Here is a 17,374-nt window from a genome sequence, read left to right as displayed (position 1 = left end):
GGGGCGGTCAGGGACGGCGAGGGGCCGCGGGGGCGGCGGAGGGCTCGGCGCGGTCAGGCCGCGGAGAGGCGGCTCCCCCTCATTGTGTCCGCCATCTTGCGGCTCCGGCGGGGCCGCGCGGGACACCCTGGGAACGGGGAGTGCTGAGGGGGCGTGCGCGGAGGCTGCTGGGACGGGCGAGGGCGGGGTGGCCGGCGGCCATATTGAGTGTGGCAGTAAGAGCAGAGGCCCGCGCGCTCCCGGCCCGCTGTGATTGCCAGCATCTGCAACCGTCCCTGCCGCTCCCGGGGCTCGAGGTGGGAAGGGGCGGCGCAGGGCAAGGCCGGGCGGCTGTGGCGGGGCCGGGGTTCGTTATCCGTTCTTTACCCACCCGCCCGTCCGTGCCCATTGAGGCGTAGGGGGCCGGGTTGAGGGCATGACGTCATCCCGTAAAACGGGCAATGGCTTCGCGCCGGTGGGAGAGCGTCACTTCCGGTGCGGGGCAGGGCGGGCTGGCGGTGCTGCAGGCCGTGAGGGACAGCCGCGCCCCGTGCGGGATATCCCCGTGTGATGTCGATTTAAGGCGTTTTTCGGAGTTTCCAGTGGAAACTAGAGAGAAATGCACTGGTCGGCAACTGGCTGAACATGAGCCCAGGCGTGCCCGGGTGGCCCAGAGGGTCAGTGGCTCCTGGCCTGTATCAGCCATAGTGTGGCCAGCAGGAGGAGGACACTGATTGTCTCCATGGGCAGTAAATGCACAGGATATTTATCCTAGGCACTAGTGAGGGCACACTTTGAGTGCTGCATCCAGTTCTGGGCCCCTCAGTTCAGGAAGAACATTGAAATACTGGAGCAGGTCCAAAGAAGGGCAGCAGAGCTGGGGAAGGGTGTGGATCACCATCATTTGAGGAGCGGCTGAGAGAGCTGTGGGTGTTTACCCTGGAGAAAAGGAGGCTCAGGGGTGACCTTATGCTCTCTACAACTGCCCCAAAGGAGGTTGTAGCCGGGTGGGGCTTGGCCAGCTAGCTGCTGACAGGACAAGAGGACACAGACTCAATCTGTGCCAGGGGAGGTTTAGGTTGGACATCAGGAAGAATTTCTTCACAGGAAGGGTGCTTAGACGCTGGAATGGGCTACTCAGGGAGATGTGGGGTCACTGTCCATGTAGGTGTTCCAGGAAGGGCTGGCTGTGGCTATGGTGGTGCTGGGCCATAGGTTGGACTCGGTGTCTCAGGGTTCTTTTCCAACACAGGTGATTTTGTGCTGTGCCGGCATCTTGGCAGGAACAGCCTCAGAGCAGCCCAGGTGACCAGGGAGCGTCAGTCAGCTCCCTCTCCTTTGAAACACACTGTGATCACTTTCTCACCCTTCCCCTCCCACTTTCAGTCCAGCTATTGCACATTTTTATTTCCCAGTAATCTTTATTCCTCTAAAAACTTGTTGGCAATATTACAGCAATAGCTGTAGCACCATGCTCCTACACCAAGTAGGCTTTCAGGTAAAGGTGGGCAGCACACACTTAAGCCTTTGAGAAACACTTTTGAGGATGCTGTTCCAGTACACGCACCTTGGAACTGCTTTTTTCTATCACAAATCCTGATGACAGGCTCAGTGTGCATGTTTTGTGTATTTCTTACCTTAAAAAGCTGCTCTTGGAGTATAAGAGTAGCTGTGAGAATCTCACCCCACAAAGCTTTTTACTACTGTAAATTTAGAAACCAGCAGATCTTGTCACTTTGATCCCCCAGAAACACAATCAAAAGAAAAAAATAAATTGTAGATGCCTTCCTGAACATTATTATCCATGGCTGTTATTGCATTTCCTTTCAAGGTGTCCAGAATAGAGTTTGATTTTGCTTTTGGATCCTGTTGCCCTCCTGTGGTCAAACCTCAGCAAGTCCAAGGACTGTTAAAGCTCTGCACGTCCTTCAAGTGGGCTGAATTATTTTGTGTGCATTTATTTTTGTCTGATTTAGTTAATTGTTTCTTTTCTCAGAGTCCTTGCCCTTGCTGTTTGCTTGCTGGAGCTCCCTCTTACATGTTTGGAGGTCTCATCCTTTCACACTGCTGTGGGTTTGGCTCTCAGAATGATTTACCTTTTTTACTTTAAAACAAAGTCCAGACTTTCACAGGGGAGTCCAGGGTTACCAGAACACGCCCTCATTCCTCCCGAGGGTCTCGGGGTCAGCTGCCCCTTTGTTAGGCCAGTTCAAAACCCACAACTGATTTATTTTCGTGTGATAAGAGGTTTTAGAAAAGCTGGGAATGTCGTGCCTCCTGCAGACTCTAAATTGCAGGATCAGAGCCTGGATTATCTCCTGCAGGCCCGGAGGTGACTCACCAATAACATCATAAGACAATTTACTTCAAAACACCTACAATACTTAGCTAAGTTTTAGAGTTGTATAACACCGTGGGTTGTTGATTTGATATTTTGTCACTTCCTTTTTATTCTTCTGCCTTTCTTCCTAATCGTTGGAACTTAGTTTGTCAGTTTATACCAAGCTGGAATTTAGCTGGCAGGATAATTGGATCTCCTAGAAAAATGTCATATTAAGTAGGAATTATGGATAATGCCCCTGCAAAATTAGTTAATGGAAAAAACGTTTAATTGCTGCTTGAGTAATATCGATCAAATGCAGTTATTCTACCTATGCATTTCTGTATTAGATGCCATGGAACCTGCACAATACAGAGACTTGTGCTTGCTCAGCAGCAAAAATTCACACTTCTCCCTGCTGAGTGCCCTGAGGTTTCTGTGGGCCCCGACCTTGAGTTTATCCCAGTTCCTCTGGAAGGTGCCTCCATCAGCAGTTCCCCAAACTGAGCGCTCTGTGCTGCTCTCCAGGTCACTAATGAAGCCAAGGTGTAGCACAAACACCACCAGAGCTCCTCTTGATTACCAGCTGTCCGCTGGACCCCGGGCCACTGCTTTCTGCCCTCTGAGCCCAGTGGTCAGGCTGCTTTCCAGCTGTGATTGCCCAGCCCACCCTCCAGCGTGCTCACAGGAATGATGTCAAAAACCTCAGCAAAGTCCAGGCAGTTCACATCTGCTGCTTTCCACGTTCCCCACAGCCTCTTGTCTCAGCCCAGAGGGCAGCTGTAATTGTCATCCTGTGACTGATTAAGATTCCTGGCTCTTTCTCCTCTTATGTTATTTCCAGCTGAGGAGCTCATAATTTTCTGCTATTAATCCGAAAGACCATGACCTTGTATTTCGCAGCACTGAATTTCAACCCCTTTCTACTATTCCAGTCCTCAAGGCTCGCAGCTTTTCATCTTCTCTAGAATACTGTGATCCTTCCCTGGATTTTAAATGACTCTCATCTTTGATGGCAAGTTGACTCAGAATAGGGAGCTTGAGAAATTACAGCATGAAAGGAAGTAGACTTGGCATGGGCTTGGCTTCAGGGTAGTAGTGTTCTGTGTTGAGCTACAGAAGAATTTTTACTGAAAATTTTTTCTTCCTTGCAATCCCCAGAGCATGGGAAAATCATTTCCAAAAGGTATATAGGGAGTGAAGGGAGTGTGACCTAGAAAAACTAGTAAGATGCATATGTCAAAACCAGTTAATTTTTTTTGCTAATGATACTGATCTATATATATAAAATGCTGAATAGAACACTTATCTTCCCTGTGTTTGGCCTTAAGCCACATTCCCCATCAAAGGCAAAGAGACCCTGTTGACACTTTCCTGGTGAGTAAATCAGTCATGAGAGCAACATATTTCTTTTCCGAGCAACATATAGAAAGCCATGTACTGGAAACTAGGACTCCTGGGTTTCCCAGAGCTCAGCATATTCTTAAAACAAAGGTATCCAGGCTCCATCCTACTTTCTCCCTTGCCTGCCTGGCAAACCCTCTGGTCTCATCATACTGCTGCTGACCACCCTGATACTTTTTCCCACTTTTGGATGCAGGAGCACTGCAGTGAGAGGGGGCAAAGGGCCCCTCACCCTGTCCCTGCACACCCACTCGTGCACTGGACCCTTCATAACTGCCCATCCTTGCTGCAGACATTTTCTCTTTTGCCAAATGTGAATGAGGCAGTGCAGTAATTTTATGCAAATCCATGTGCAGATTAAAAAATTAATCAAATTCTGAAATTTTCATTTAAAGAGATTAGTCTTGAAAAATCCCCCATCTAATCCTCCCAGAATAGTCACTTGGAACAAGCCTTCAGTGCGTTGTTTCCCTCCTGGGTTTAGTGCATCTCCTGGAAAATTTTCTTGTAATGCTTTTGGGACCATGTGGAGCAGCAAGCTTGGGTTTGAGCAGGGCTCACCAGGCGAATTAAAGTTGATATATCAAATGATAGAGGAGATGTGTCAGTAAGTGGGAACGGGGGAGTTTAAGGCAGTAAAATCTCCACTTTGTTGTACTTCATAGGTAAATTCCCCTGGTGATGTAGGAGAAATGGAAGCAGGGAGCCCTGGTGAGTGTGTCAGTAATTTACATGCCGATAGGCCAGAAAAAAGTCACGCAGCAAGAAAAACGAGGAACAAGAGACACTGCTAAAACTTGCTGTGTCTGGGAGTTTACTACTGTAATCTATCTTTTAGAGCTTGAGCTCAAAATTATCCTCCAACAACTGGGGTTTGATCCAGTGCTATCTCAAATATTTTCCTAGCCCCTCAGAGATTTTGAAGCTGACCCTGTGCAAGGTGTGCCAGCCAGCAGTCCTGGAGGAAATCCAGAGGCATCCTGACAGCATTGAAACTAAAGTAACTTAGGTCCCTGTTCTCAGTTAAATCATGTATTCTGGCACAGCATCCTCTGATCTCACAGCACCTGAAATGCTCAGGATGTCTGTGTGGTTGGGTTGGCCTGCAATAAGCTCAATTGCCCCAAGTTCAAAAAAACCACAAGCCCAAGATGCAAATCCTTGAACAAACCTCCAACCACAGCACCTGGAACAGCTCAGCTCTGCCCAGTGATGGCAGACTGGCCCCTAGAAAGGAGTATTTTTCTAGCTTTCAAGTACCTGCCATGGAGTGAGGTGCTGGCTCATTTTTCTCACTGCATGGGCATGGCCAGCTCATTTGTTCACTGTTTTCTTCCCCAGTGTGACTCCAAGTTTATGGCTCAGACTCTGCCCTGCTATGTCCATGCTTTTGGTCTCTTGCCACCATCCAATTTACTTGGCAGCTTTACCACATTTCTGCCCCTACTGCTGGATTCTTTCTGTCTCCCTCTGACTTTGGCTCCTTGCCTGCAGAATTGCTTTAATTAAAAAGTTAATGAAAGGTAACGCAAACGAGCATTTTGCCTGTATTTTATCACAGTCCAGCTCCTTCCCCTCCCTCTTTCCCAGAGAAGGTGAAAATGAGAAGCTGGGGTTTTGCTGCATTTTGTTGTGAGAGCTAACAGTGGAAATTTCTGCAGGCTTAGGAGGAGCCCTCTGAAGAAAGGGCTTATAATGGTGTGTGTAGATTATCATTAGTGCGTAGATTATTCATGAATGAAAGCTGAGGAAGTTTTCATTTAAAGGGGATTAATCTAAACCCCTTACAATCCTCCATCTCTCTTTGGAACAGGCAATTCTTAGCATCATTTTCATCCTAAGCTTAGTACGAACTTACAGGAAACTTTTCAAAAGACTGTCTATATCCCAACTCCAAATTATCCCAACCAGGGACAAAGGGAAGGTGTGAAACCTGAACCTCACTCATGCCTGTAGCTTGTCACCTTATATCCATATAGAAGAGGGCTCATTCATCCTTAAGTGATTTTCCTGAGAAACTGGGAAACTAAGATTAGTGCATGAAGTAATATGAGTCACATCATCAGCCCCTTCTCCCAGCCCAGATTCCTCACAGCCAGCAGTGGGAAGAGGAAAAGGCAGGGATGTGAGGGTGTAATTTCCCCTCGTGCAATATGTAGCAGTTAACAGGCAATTACACCACTTCTAAACCCACCATCTGGGGAGGGAGCATGAGAGCTGCCATTTGGGTTATTTTTCTTTCCACTAGTGCCTGTGTTTTGGGGTGATATTCAGTTCTCTTGATCTTGTTTTTAAAGTCTTAGTAAAATGAGTAGGAGTTTTATTTTTTGTTAATATCTACAGTGGATTTCATAGCACTGATTTATAGCTGTTCCCTGATGACATTTAGTACCCAGTGCCTGAGACTGTATAAATAAATTACATAAAAAGGGATTTGTGGTATCATTAGCAGCACCCCCATTCCAAGGGGAGTCTCCAGTGAGCCTGTGTGTCTAATCAGAGCTGACAAGGAGCAGAGTCACACACTGAGACATCCAAAGCAAATGGATCTGTGCCAAATTCAGCTCTCTGTTGCACTGGTATAAAACTGGATAACCTCTGACTGCAAGGGGGTTTTACACTGTGTTTACTCTGCCTTTACACCTGTGCTCTGAGATCAGTTTCAGGCAGTGAACCCCAAAATCCTGAGATGCAATAGAAAGGCACTTCCTGGCTTCCACAGACTCTGGATCAGGCCTCGATGGTTAAAATATAATCTGAGTTCAGAGTGCAGAAAACAGATTACATGCCTGCTATTGTACTGAAATGCTTTCCAGAGTAAGCATTAGCAGTATGTACACAAGTGCCAGATGAATTAAGCTGGCATTTAGTTTTTCCACCTCCAGTAGGAGAGGACTGCCTTTAAAGAACTCCTGCCTGCTGTGTGGTGTCTGGAGCTGGAGCTGCTGGGAGGGCACGTGTGACAGAGCCACGGCTGCAGGTCTGCTTGTGCTCAATTTCCCCGGGCTTCAGGGTCAGCAGCGCACAGAAACATCAAGGCAGAAACAAAGCCTGTTAAAAACTTTGGGGGGGGGGCGTTTATTTTCTTAAACTCCCCTGGCTCCCTTTAAGCTTTTCTTCTCTAGCCTTTCCTGCAAACCCTGTATTGCAGCTCAGACGAGGTGACCTGGGGTGTGATGCGCCTCTGCTTTGTAGCACCTTCCTCTGATTGCACTGTGCCCAGGGCCAGGTGAATCAGAGACCTGCTGGGAGCAGAGATGCTTATCTCAGTTCCTGAGAGGTGCAGGGCTGACTTCACTGCGGTCAGCACAGTTACTCTGGCCCTCACTGAAGTGGGGTCAGTGGTTTCAACTGCTGGCAGCATCAGCTGCCATGAAGTTTAAGAGTCTAGTAACAAAGTGGTCAGGGCACCCTGTCTTTTGTTCTCCTGTCTCCTAGTGGTTGAAAAGCCAGTCCTTCTGACCAGCACCTAAAGGGAGTACACACAGGTAGTTAATCTGCCTTGGCTTTTGGCTTTAAAATCTGTTCTCCTAAGCAATGAATTTACTGCTAGCCTTGTTCTTAAGGGTCTTCTCCCACTTCAGTGATTCTTGGGGTTCTTTCTCTGACAAACTTTTGATTCTCTGTAGAGCCTTACCTACAAGTCCCTTGTCCCTAGATTTCAGAGTGTTCCCAAGTTTCAATGCCTGAGAAGGTGTGTAGAGGTTTTCTCTGTAGATCTTTTGGATCCCTGCAGCAAAATAAGGCAGATTTAGACCCAGAGGAGCTGTTGAAAAGCTTGTCCAGCTTAATGATTAACACCTTGCAATGCTAGGGAGTGTCAGGACAGAGAGACCTCTGGACTCCTGAGCTCTCCTAAAAGAAGCCCTTGCACAAAACACATCCACTTACTTGAGAGAGGATTAACTCTCTCTCAGGGAATTTCAATGAGTCTGTGATCAAGTGTGTTGCCCTGGCTGCTTCAGCCTCCTGGCACCCTGCCTTAAATGCCATGAGCAGGAGAGATGCAGATCACAAGGATCTTTGATCCTCAGAAACCAGCAGTGAACTTGCTGCCAGTTAACAGAAGGAAGGAGAAATGCTGGGAGGGAATAGATGTGTGTGTGCTGGCAGGGGCCACCTTTCCTCTGTCAAGACAAGTATCTGCCCTTGAGCAGCTGAGATCTTTTGGTCCATGCACAGATCTGTTGCAGATAATGCTAATGCTCAGTGGAGAGCAGCTCAAATGGGCTTTCACAGACACAGCTTTCACAGACACTTTGCCTGGATATGAAGTCTTATTTGGGCTCTAAATGTGATTTTAATGGATAACGAGGAGTAAAAGAGAAAGGCAAATTAAGCCTTGTGTTAATTTGCTGTTTGGTGAGGAAACCTAATTACTGGTCTCTCTGTGGCCACCAGTAGCAAGGGATGAGGCAGCCAGCAAGGCTTGTATCTCCTCAGTCCGTGTCTGATGCTGCAGGGACACATGGGGCAATGCACAGCCAGAGGATGACATCAACATTTGGCTAGCATGAGAAGGGAGTTAATGTAGTGAAAAGCTGTTCCACCCAGATGCCCTGCTCTCTCCAGGACAGAGAGCAGCTTCCACAGTTTGGAAAGGTGTCAAACGCTAAGCAAAAAGAAATGATGGCTTGCCAGTGGCAAATCTACAGTGATGGAGAAGCTGGCTGGCAGAGCTCACCTTCCCTGCAGGAGGTGATGAGATTTCAGGGGAATCACAAGCTGACAGATAGTTTGAATGTGACACTGTCCTTCCCTTCCTCCTGCCTGGGGAAAAGTTAGAAAATGCTGCTTGTATGGCACCTTAATCTAGGGGAAACAGAAGCTAGAGTTCCACAGTTCATGTTTTGACCTCTCTCTTCTTTCTGTGACAGCCCTGTCTCTTCTACTAGCAAAAGTGTTCACTTTCCCTTGCAGGTTGGAGGCTGCTGGCTGTTTCAGCCCTTGATGCCTTGCCAGTGCTGGCAGGGAGTGCAGAAGCCCACCCCACAAGGCAGAGTGGCTCGGCCCCGGCAGCCTGTGCACCATGTCCCTCCGCGAGCACGCGCTGTCCGTGTTCCGTGGCGCTCTGGGCACCGTCCGCCCAGCTCCCATGCTGAGGAGGGCTCTGAAGCTCCAGGGAGATGGGTGCCCTCAGCTGCTGGTGAAGGGCCAGGCCTTTCCACTGAAGAGGGACCTGTACCTGGTGGGTTTTGGAAAAGCTGTGCTGGGGATGGCTGCAGCAGCAGAAGAGATCCTGGGAGACCACCTCACTCGGGGGATTATCAATGTGCCGCTGGGGATCCAGGAGAGCCTGCAGCGAGCAGGAATGCAGTAAGGACTGTTTCTGGACAATTTTGGGGAGCAGGAAGGAGGGGTATAAGCTGCCAGATTTTCCCTCTGTGGGATGTTGCTGTGAACACCTTAAGTCCTTCTGAGCTGCCCTTGCTTTGCTGCCTATCCCATCCACCCCACTGTTCTCATCTTCAATCACATCCCAGTGACACCAGTGATGCAAGCCCACCTCTTGTGCTGGGTGTGCTGCCTCTCTGGCTGTGGGGAAGAGACACTCAGCAAAGGCCATGTGCCTGTCCTGGTCACTCACTGTATGCCACTGGTACACCAGGCACCTGCAGGTGACAGCCTGGCTGCCTGTGTGGGTGCACAGATCCGTGGTGTAATTGCCTCTCTTACCTCACCAGGGAGATGCTGCTGAAGCCACACAGCAGAATCCAGGTCATCGAAGGTGCCAAGAACAACCTCCCAGATGCAGAGGCTCTGAAGGGAGCAGTTGCCATCCAGGAGCTGGCTGAGGGTCTGACTGCAGATGACCTGCTCCTTGTGCTCATCTCAGGTAGTGTGGGGATCCCAAGGAATGGGATCTGCTGAGGGCCCCCAGCTGCCTGCCCACCCCTGACCCTGCAGCAAGGGAGTGCTGTGCTGTGCCAGCCCCTTCAGCACAGACACTTGCACCTCTGACTTTTTCCTCTCCCTTCTGCCATCCTTTCTCCAGGCATGCAGCAAGGGAGAGCACAGGGCTTCCTGCTGCTGCAGTGGACATGCTGCCTCCCAGCACTGGAAAGAGGCTGAGTTGCACAGGCTAGGTCCTGCAGTTGTGCCACCACAGTGAAGTGGCACCTCTGGGCACAGCCTGGCAGCTGTTCCCACCTCTGGGCAAGGAGACACTTTCTTCCTGCCCTCTCCTTATATTTGGGGATGCAGACTTGTAGAGGCAAGCACTTGGTAGATTTGCATGCTCAGCCTTTATGCAGGAGCGTGAGTCTGAAAGCTGAGATCTGGGACTGACCTTTCCCAGGGCTTGGCTCCTTCCCAGCTGGTGGAAATGAGGCCTCCAGGTACCACACAGTAAGCTGCATGCCTTGCAGGGGCAGCCCTGCACACCCCCAGGGCCTGGCTGGTGGCCCCCAGATCCAGGGCTGTGTAAGAAGATGCATCAGAAGGATGCAGTGACATCACCTCATCCTGAGCTCAGTGGGTGTCACAGGACAGAAGCATGCAGGGGCTTGGAGCAGCTCTGCAGAAAAGCCTTGTTCTCCTCTGCTCAGTGTTTATTCCTCTGTGGATGCTGAGGCCCGATCCAGTACAGAGAGAGCAGTGCCATTAGGCAAACACCCAAGTGACTGGAAGCTAGCTGTGCTTTCTGGGGATTCCCCTGGGCTTCCTCCTGTCTTTTGGCTCCAGGGATCTCCAAGAGACTCCTCAGCCCTTCAGGGAGCCTGTACAGGATCTCCCCGTGGCTGTGACTCCCTGTGCATGTGCACTCCCACACAGCAGCCGGTCCCCAACTGCTCCTGCCTCTCAGCTAGATCCCTGGCTATTGACTGAAACACAGGCATTTGCATTTGTTTTTCTTGCTCATCATGTTTTATTGATGCTGATTTGTCTCAAACCTCTGAGCAGGCTTTGCATTTTGACAGTAGCATTCAGCTGTACTTCTGTGCACGTTCACTCTGTGCACAGACCTTGCTCTTTTCTCCTCTGTATTTTCAATCCATTCCACTTTTCCATTAGAACCTTGCCTGCTTTTCCACATTTCCAATGCCTGCTTGTATCAGACAGAATTCCCAGCAGTGAAGCTATCACCCTGGACTCAGAGTGTGCTTTGTCCTTTGCATTACTGTCCCCCCTTTTCTTTCCTCCCAGGCCTAGATGAGTGCAGTTCAGCAGTTTCCAATTTTGCTGCACCCCTAGCCAGTGTTTTTACACACTGTCCTGAATAAATGGAGCCACCAAAGAAGGCAGTGTCCCCATGTGCACAGCACTGGCTGCTGTGTGAGCCGTGGAGGCCGTGCTCCCTGCCCACCCAGCCAGGTAAGCCCTGAATATCAGTGTGAGGAGCCAGCTGCAGCCCAGTGCAGAGGTGAGGGTAGGTGCTGTCCCTCTTCTGTCATGCCCACCACACTGCAGGCTTCTGGTGCCCCCATCCAGCCAGGCTCACACTGCCTGGGTGAAGTGTAGCTGACTGCAGAGGGTGCAGCACAGCAGTGATTCAAACCCCTTGTTGAAGATGACTGAATTCTCCAGAGATGTTAGCTTAGGTCCCCAGTCACCTCTGCCTTCCCTCTAGACACCTGTGAGGGAAGAGAAAAGGCTAAAGCCTTGCATCTTACATCCTTTGTCCTCCTTCCCCTGCTATCCTGATGTCCTTGCCATCTCTTCTGCATCCTAGGGGGTGGCTCAGCCCTGCTGCCTGCTCCCATCCCTCCCATCCTCCTCGAGGAGAAGGAGAAGCTCACAAAGCTGTTGGCTTCCCGAGGAGCTGCCATACAGGAGCTGAACATTGTCCGGAAGACTCTGTCCGTGCTGAAGGGTGGAGGGCTGGCCCAGCTGGCACATCCTGCACGGGTAACCAAGGGAAAGCCCCTGTTTGCCCAGAGATCACCCATCTACCCTCAAAACACAGGTTTAATCAACTTGCCAGGTTTTTGTCCATACTGAGTGAACAGCTTTGCAGACTGTTTTGGGGTTCTCTAGCTGAGATTTCACTTTGGACCGAAACTCTCTGGGAGACAGAGCTGGGAGAATGGGAATTCAGACTTGGGAAATATCAGCCATCCCATCATGCCACTCTGCAGATCCCAGGCCACACCCAGCAGGCATTTCCAAGTGTAGGTGCTTCAGCACAGTGCTTTCAAGGCTGGCTCTGACCCTTGGCTCCCCTGGGAGCTGTTCTCAGCGTGTCCCATTGCTGAACCCACACTAGATTGGGCCTGACAAGTGCAGTCTCACAGGTGACATCTTCCAACATGATAGTCCAGCTTCAAAGGGGACTGTAAATCTGTGGGTTTGAGAAAGGCAAGGTGACACTCATAGGTCCATAAATTAAAAATGGGCAAAGACCTACCCTGTTTCCATCTGCTTTTATGTGGGGATGGCACTCAGAGCAGTGCTTGTGCCAGGGCTCTTTTGTGGTCACCTGTCTTTGCCTCCTGCAGTAATTTGTGGGCATTTCTTTCCATAGGTGGTGAGTCTCATCCTGTCTGATGTGATAGGTGACCCCCTGGACATCATAGCGAGTGGGCCCACTGCTCCCAGCTCCCACAGTGTCCAAGACTGCCTTCAGATACTCACCAAATACAACCTGCTGCACAGCCTGCCCAAGTCAGTGGAAATGGTCCTCTCCAGCTCTCCCACCAAGCCCACTGCTCCAGAAAACTACTCCCATGTTTCCAACATCATCCTTGGGTCCAACAGGCTGGCTTTGGAGGAGGCCAGGCGCCAGGCTGAGGGCCTGGGCTATGCAGCCCTGGTGCTGAGTGCAGCAGTGCAGGGGGAAGTGGGCCATGTTGCCACTCTGTACTGCCAGCTGATCCAGCTGCTCTGCCTGGGCCTCAGCAGCCTCGCAGAAGGGCCCCTGGGGGACGAGCTGAGGGGCAATCTCCTGCAGCTGGCAGCAGAGCTGCAGATCCCAGGCTTGCACCTGGAGGAGTTTCTAAGGGCCCTGCGAGGATTAGGGCCTGACAGCCCAGTCTGCATCCTGGCTGGTGGAGAAACCACGGTCCAGCTCCAAGGAACAGGCAAGGGAGGGAGAAACCAGGAGCTGGCCCTGCGTGTGGGGCTGGGGCTGCACAAGGCCCAGGCCACAGGAGCCAGCAGCCCCCAAGGGAGGTGTGAGATCCTCTTCCTCAGTGGGGGAACAGATGGGCAGGATGGGCCAACAGAGGCAGCAGGAGCCTTCTGCAGCCCCAGGCTGGTGGCTGAGGCACTTCAGGAGGGCCTGGATGTGGAGGCCTTTCTCAGGAACAATGACTCCTACACATTCTTCAGCCAGTTCCAAGGTGGGCATCACCTCCTGGTGACAGGCTTGACAGGCACCAATGTCATGGACATCCAGGCCATTTTAATTAGAGCCACGGAGAGATCATGAGAGCTCCCTCTGCAGACACCCAGATGCACTTAATTAGGAGCAGGACTAAATGAAAGCACCAATGCTGTGGACAAATGCAAACTACTTAAATTAGAGCTCACTGTTGAGGCTGCTAGTGTCTTTGACAGAAAGAATCCACTAATTAGACACATGAGTGGACATCCACAGCAAAAACAAGCACTTGTAATTGGTGGGATCAGAGGAAGGTAAGAGGTCGCATTACAGACAAGGAAATTGGATTTAAGTTTGTGACTGCTCCAGCTATAGTTAATTTAAGAGAAGTAGGGAAGTTGAGGCCGTGGCAGGGCTACCAGGGAGAGCCCTTGCTGCACTGTTGCACTTCCAGTGCCCCCAGCTAAGAGCAGCTCAGCAGTGGGGTTTTGGAGTAAATTACAGTGACTGAAGGATGTAAAGCAGTAACAGCAAGGCCTGCTCACCTGAAGCATGGAGCTGCTGGGGGGATGTGGTGGGAAGGGGACACCCAGCACCTGCTCCACATGCCAGCACAGTGCCCTGCAGCTCTTCCCACAGCAGGGTACTGAGATGACAGAGACCCCAGGCCCAGCAGGATGCACACCCAGGAGTGTGGCTAAGAAGCACGTTGGCAAAGAGAAGTTCTTGACACTGGCTGGGTGACACAAGCAGTGCACAGTGACAAAGAGGATGACATACCTTCACTGAACAGTGTAAGGATGGAGATGAATGAAGTGCAGTGACAAGCCAGCTGTGTGGAGTCCTCCTCCAGCCTCCTTCCCTCCACAGTAACATCTTCCCTGCTGGTCCCTGTTGGGAAAGCCTGTGTGCCAGCAGCATGTGTGCTATGAGCTTTCATGGTGTTGTTTTCCAACTGTAGAAAACTGTTGTGCATCCAGCCTGAGCCACTGACCTTTCCTCTGCACTGAGGCAGAAGTTGCTGTCATTCTGATTAACTCTGCTAATTCCACAGAACAAAAGACAAGGAAACCTTCATGCTCAGCTCTCCTGACCCATACTGCTGAGCTGATCAAAGGGCAGATCTGCCAGAGCTGTGCTCTGACAGGGAGCTGCTCCCCCCACATGCACGAGGACGCTGTGGTTATCACGTTTTTGTCACCTACTGCAGTGTGGTATGTGGGAGAGCAGAGATGAGCTCGGTTTCCCAGGACATGGAGCTCACAGTGGGGCTGGATTTCAGGAGGGCTTTGCCTGCAGCAACAGGCACACTGACGGTTTGGCTGGATATTCAAAGGGCTTTAGCTCAGCAGCCAGTATGACCCAGCACGTCCAACTCCTTTTGAATATCTGTCTGTTTGTTACAGAGCCTAAGTGGGAGCTGAGGTCCTTTGAAAATCCAGCTCTAATGTAATAGGACACGCTTGACTCAGACTCTTTCCAGACAGACCGACCTACTCCGTGTGGCTGATCTCATCTCATGACATAAATACACCCTTGTGCCAACACCCTGTGGTGTCTCACTGAACAGTCAGTTGTTCTGCACCCCACTTCAAGGTGGATCAGAGGGTGGGGTTTTGAGGAGGATGCAAAACCTCCTATTTTGGTTTGAAGCCAGTATCTAACAAGTAGGGATATCAGCAGGACCATCATGGGGCCTGCTGTCGATGCTAGGCTGGCAGCTGGACTCTCTGGGCTGCAGCCCAGGCTCAGAATAAGGCACAACCCTGGGAATTTGAAAATCCCAGCCTTGCCCGGTGGTTTAAACTCATCCACGCATCTCATTTGTCCTCAGAGTCTGAAGGTCTTTTGTAACATGCCTGAACTTGCTCACAGTGGCAAACAGCTCCCAGTTCTGCTGGGGAAAATCTGCCAAGCGTTACAGAGCTCCCTGTGCCCTGTAATGTCAGGGGGTGGTTGTGCAGGAGAAGCTGCTTTGTGCCCTGTGTTTTTCTCCAGAGGTCGCTGGCAGGTCGCCTGCGCCGTGCCCAGCAGGGCAGCTCCACGGGGCACTAACACGGGCAGCCACACAGCCACAGGTGTGGGCTGCAGCCAGGACAGCTGGGTGAGGCTGGCTCCACACTGCTGAGCCCTCCCTGGGCCATTATGCTCTAGCAGAATGCAGAGTGACTCCCTTTCAGGCTGGGGTGCCTGGCAGAAGGGTCACTTCAGCAGCAGTCAAGTGTGCCAGGCTGGGCACACTGCCACAGGGCCACCACAACCCCCTACCCAAGGCTCTGCCACACTGCTGAGCACCACCCTGGACTTGGAACTGCTGCTTGTGCTGCCTCCCAGTCAATTCCAGAGGACCTTGGGCTCCTGCTGGCTGGCTTCTCCTGGGAAATGCCTACTCCAGGTAGCCCGAGCAGTGTCCTTGCTTCCTGAATGGTGGCTTTTCATAACGATTAAAGAGTGTGTTGGGGAGGAGAGAAGTCTAATAAAAGCTTTGTTGAAAGGATGGAGCTGTTTGAAGTGCACTTCCCATCTACCTTTGCTTGGCTGCCATATATGGATTTTTGTTCTTGTCCTTTCTTTCCTAATGAGATAACAGGCCAGGGGGAGGTTCAGCAAGAACACCCAGGCTACAGAAATACTTCTCTGATGCTCCTACCTGGATAACTCAAAGCTCCATTTCCAAGGGGCTGCTTTGGTGGACCCTGTGTAACTTCTGCCTAGGGACAAAAGGAGCATTGGAGTGTGCTCAGCCCTCGCAGACAAAGTTGCATCTTATTCCTCTGGACAGTGCTCAGCAGGGAATTGTCTGCTATCACTCCAGCCCAAGGCCAGCTCCCTCTGACCTGCAGTCCCTTCACAAAAGGTCAAAAGGCCCCATGCATGAGCCAACATACCTTTGGGCCCCACTGGCCAGGTTTAACAGGATTTGTGAGATAACACAAATCTTAAAACACAAGAGCAGAGAGCATCGCTTACCTGCCTGGTAATGATTTGCCTCTGGGCTGGCAGGGCTTGGCAGGAGCAATGACTTTCCCATTGGGAACTCAAGTGAGTCACCACAGCTGAGCAGGCTTTGCAGCTTATCCTTGCTGTCCTGGATGGGATATTGGCCTCATGAGAGTAAAGCTGTGCAAATGAAGACACCAGAGTGTGGCTGCAGTCCCACCGAGCCACCCCAGTGTGTGGGCTGTGCTGGGACCAGCTCCGTGCCACCCTGGCTCTGGTGCTTGTGCCTAAGGAGAAAAGTCACAGAGAGAGTGAGGACAATAAGAGACACTGGGGCTTGACACTCACAGTCCCTTCCCTTTTTATCAGAAAAGCAAAACTTTCTACACCAGCCAGCCTTCAGGAAGGAGTCAGGTGGGTGAAGATGGCCAGCAGCTCCCTGGCCATATCCCTACACATGGTCAGGGGACAGTGGGTGGGAAAAACGTGCTCAGATGCTGTGTGGGGAGCAGGTGGGCAAAGTCTGGATATGTTCAGGGTTGATTTGCTCTCCCAAGTTGGCAGCTCGTAGCCAACCAGTGCTAACGGCCGGGGGAAGGAACAGCGTTATTAACAGCACGAGCTTCTGGCAGTAAATTAAAAATCTTGGCTGCCGCCCTTGGCTCTGCTCTTGCCTCTTAGAAGACATTAATATCACAGCTCCCCAGCATTCCCATTATCACTTCATTAAGGATCCAATAATGATAAATGTGGATGGTTTTATTTTGCACAGAGCCTGATTAATGGCCAATAATTCACTAGGTGTTAATGGGCCCCTTTCTTTATGGAGGCATTGGAAGGGGCTGCCTTTCATCTCCTCCACAAGCCACAACTTTCACCATTTTCGCTAATGTGACAGATATAACACAAACCTTGAAAGAGTGGCTGAGGCCTCTTGAGAAACCTTGAAGAGCATCGTGCCTGGGGCAGCCCTTGCTGTCGTGGCCATTCCTCAGCATCTTTTTCCTCTTCCTCCTCCCCTGTGCTGCTGGCAGTGCCTGCACGCAGATGCTGCATATCCCAGGACAGTCAGGGACAAAAGCAGAGCAGCAGATTCCCCAGGGATGAGCCCACCAGTGCAGTCACTGGGGCTCTCCACAGCAGATGTGGTGCAGAACCAGGCCCACTCTTGCAAGGGGGTGCAATGCAAGGAGTGGGCTTGTGCCAGCCTCACCCCAAAGCAGCCTGGCACCCCTCACCTGCATCCCAAGAGGGCTGGGGAGCCTAGGATGCAGGATGAGGCCAGGCTGAGCCCAGCAGTCCCTGTCCAGCCCCCGGGGGACAGCTCTGGTGGCTCCTCTGAGGCCGGCTCCCATGGCACAGGGGCTGCTCTCTGCCGCAGGAGCCCGGCGTAGTGCACGGCTTCAATCCCTATATGAAGTGGGATGTATAATCACATAGGAATAAAAAGCCATACAAGACAGCAGGCT

At 51.2% G+C, this 17,374-nt stretch overlaps 1 protein-coding gene and 1 long non-coding RNA gene across 2 annotated transcripts; one reads left to right on the top strand and one right to left on the bottom strand.

The window, feature by feature from the left end:
• Nucleotides 1-217: 217 nt before the first annotated feature.
• GLYCTK (glycerate kinase) lies at nucleotides 218-15,462 on the top strand. The gene is made up of 5 exons (XM_066558044.1): nucleotides 218-296; nucleotides 8,624-9,019; nucleotides 9,388-9,539; nucleotides 11,376-11,551; nucleotides 12,168-15,462. The coding sequence occupies exons 2-5, from the start codon at nucleotides 8,733-8,735 to the stop codon at nucleotides 13,071-13,073; spliced, it is 1,521 nt and encodes a 506-aa protein (XP_066414141.1). The 5' UTR covers nucleotides 218-296; nucleotides 8,624-8,732; the 3' UTR covers nucleotides 13,074-15,462.
• On the bottom strand, nucleotides 10,548-15,898 carry LOC136561644 (uncharacterized). Its single transcript, XR_010784379.1, has 2 exons — nucleotides 13,746-15,898; nucleotides 10,548-13,082 (listed from the first exon to the last, which is right to left on the bottom strand). It is a non-coding gene; the product is annotated as an uncharacterized lncRNA (long non-coding RNA).
• Nucleotides 15,899-17,374: the final 1,476 nt, after the last annotated feature.

Source organism: Molothrus aeneus, chromosome 12 (genome assembly GCF_037042795.1).
Source record: "Molothrus aeneus isolate 106 chromosome 12, BPBGC_Maene_1.0, whole genome shotgun sequence".
Taxonomy (NCBI): Eukaryota; Metazoa; Chordata; class Aves; order Passeriformes; family Icteridae; genus Molothrus; species Molothrus aeneus.
Note: the sequence above shows the minus strand (reverse complement) of the source record. Positions and strands in the feature narration are given on the sequence as shown.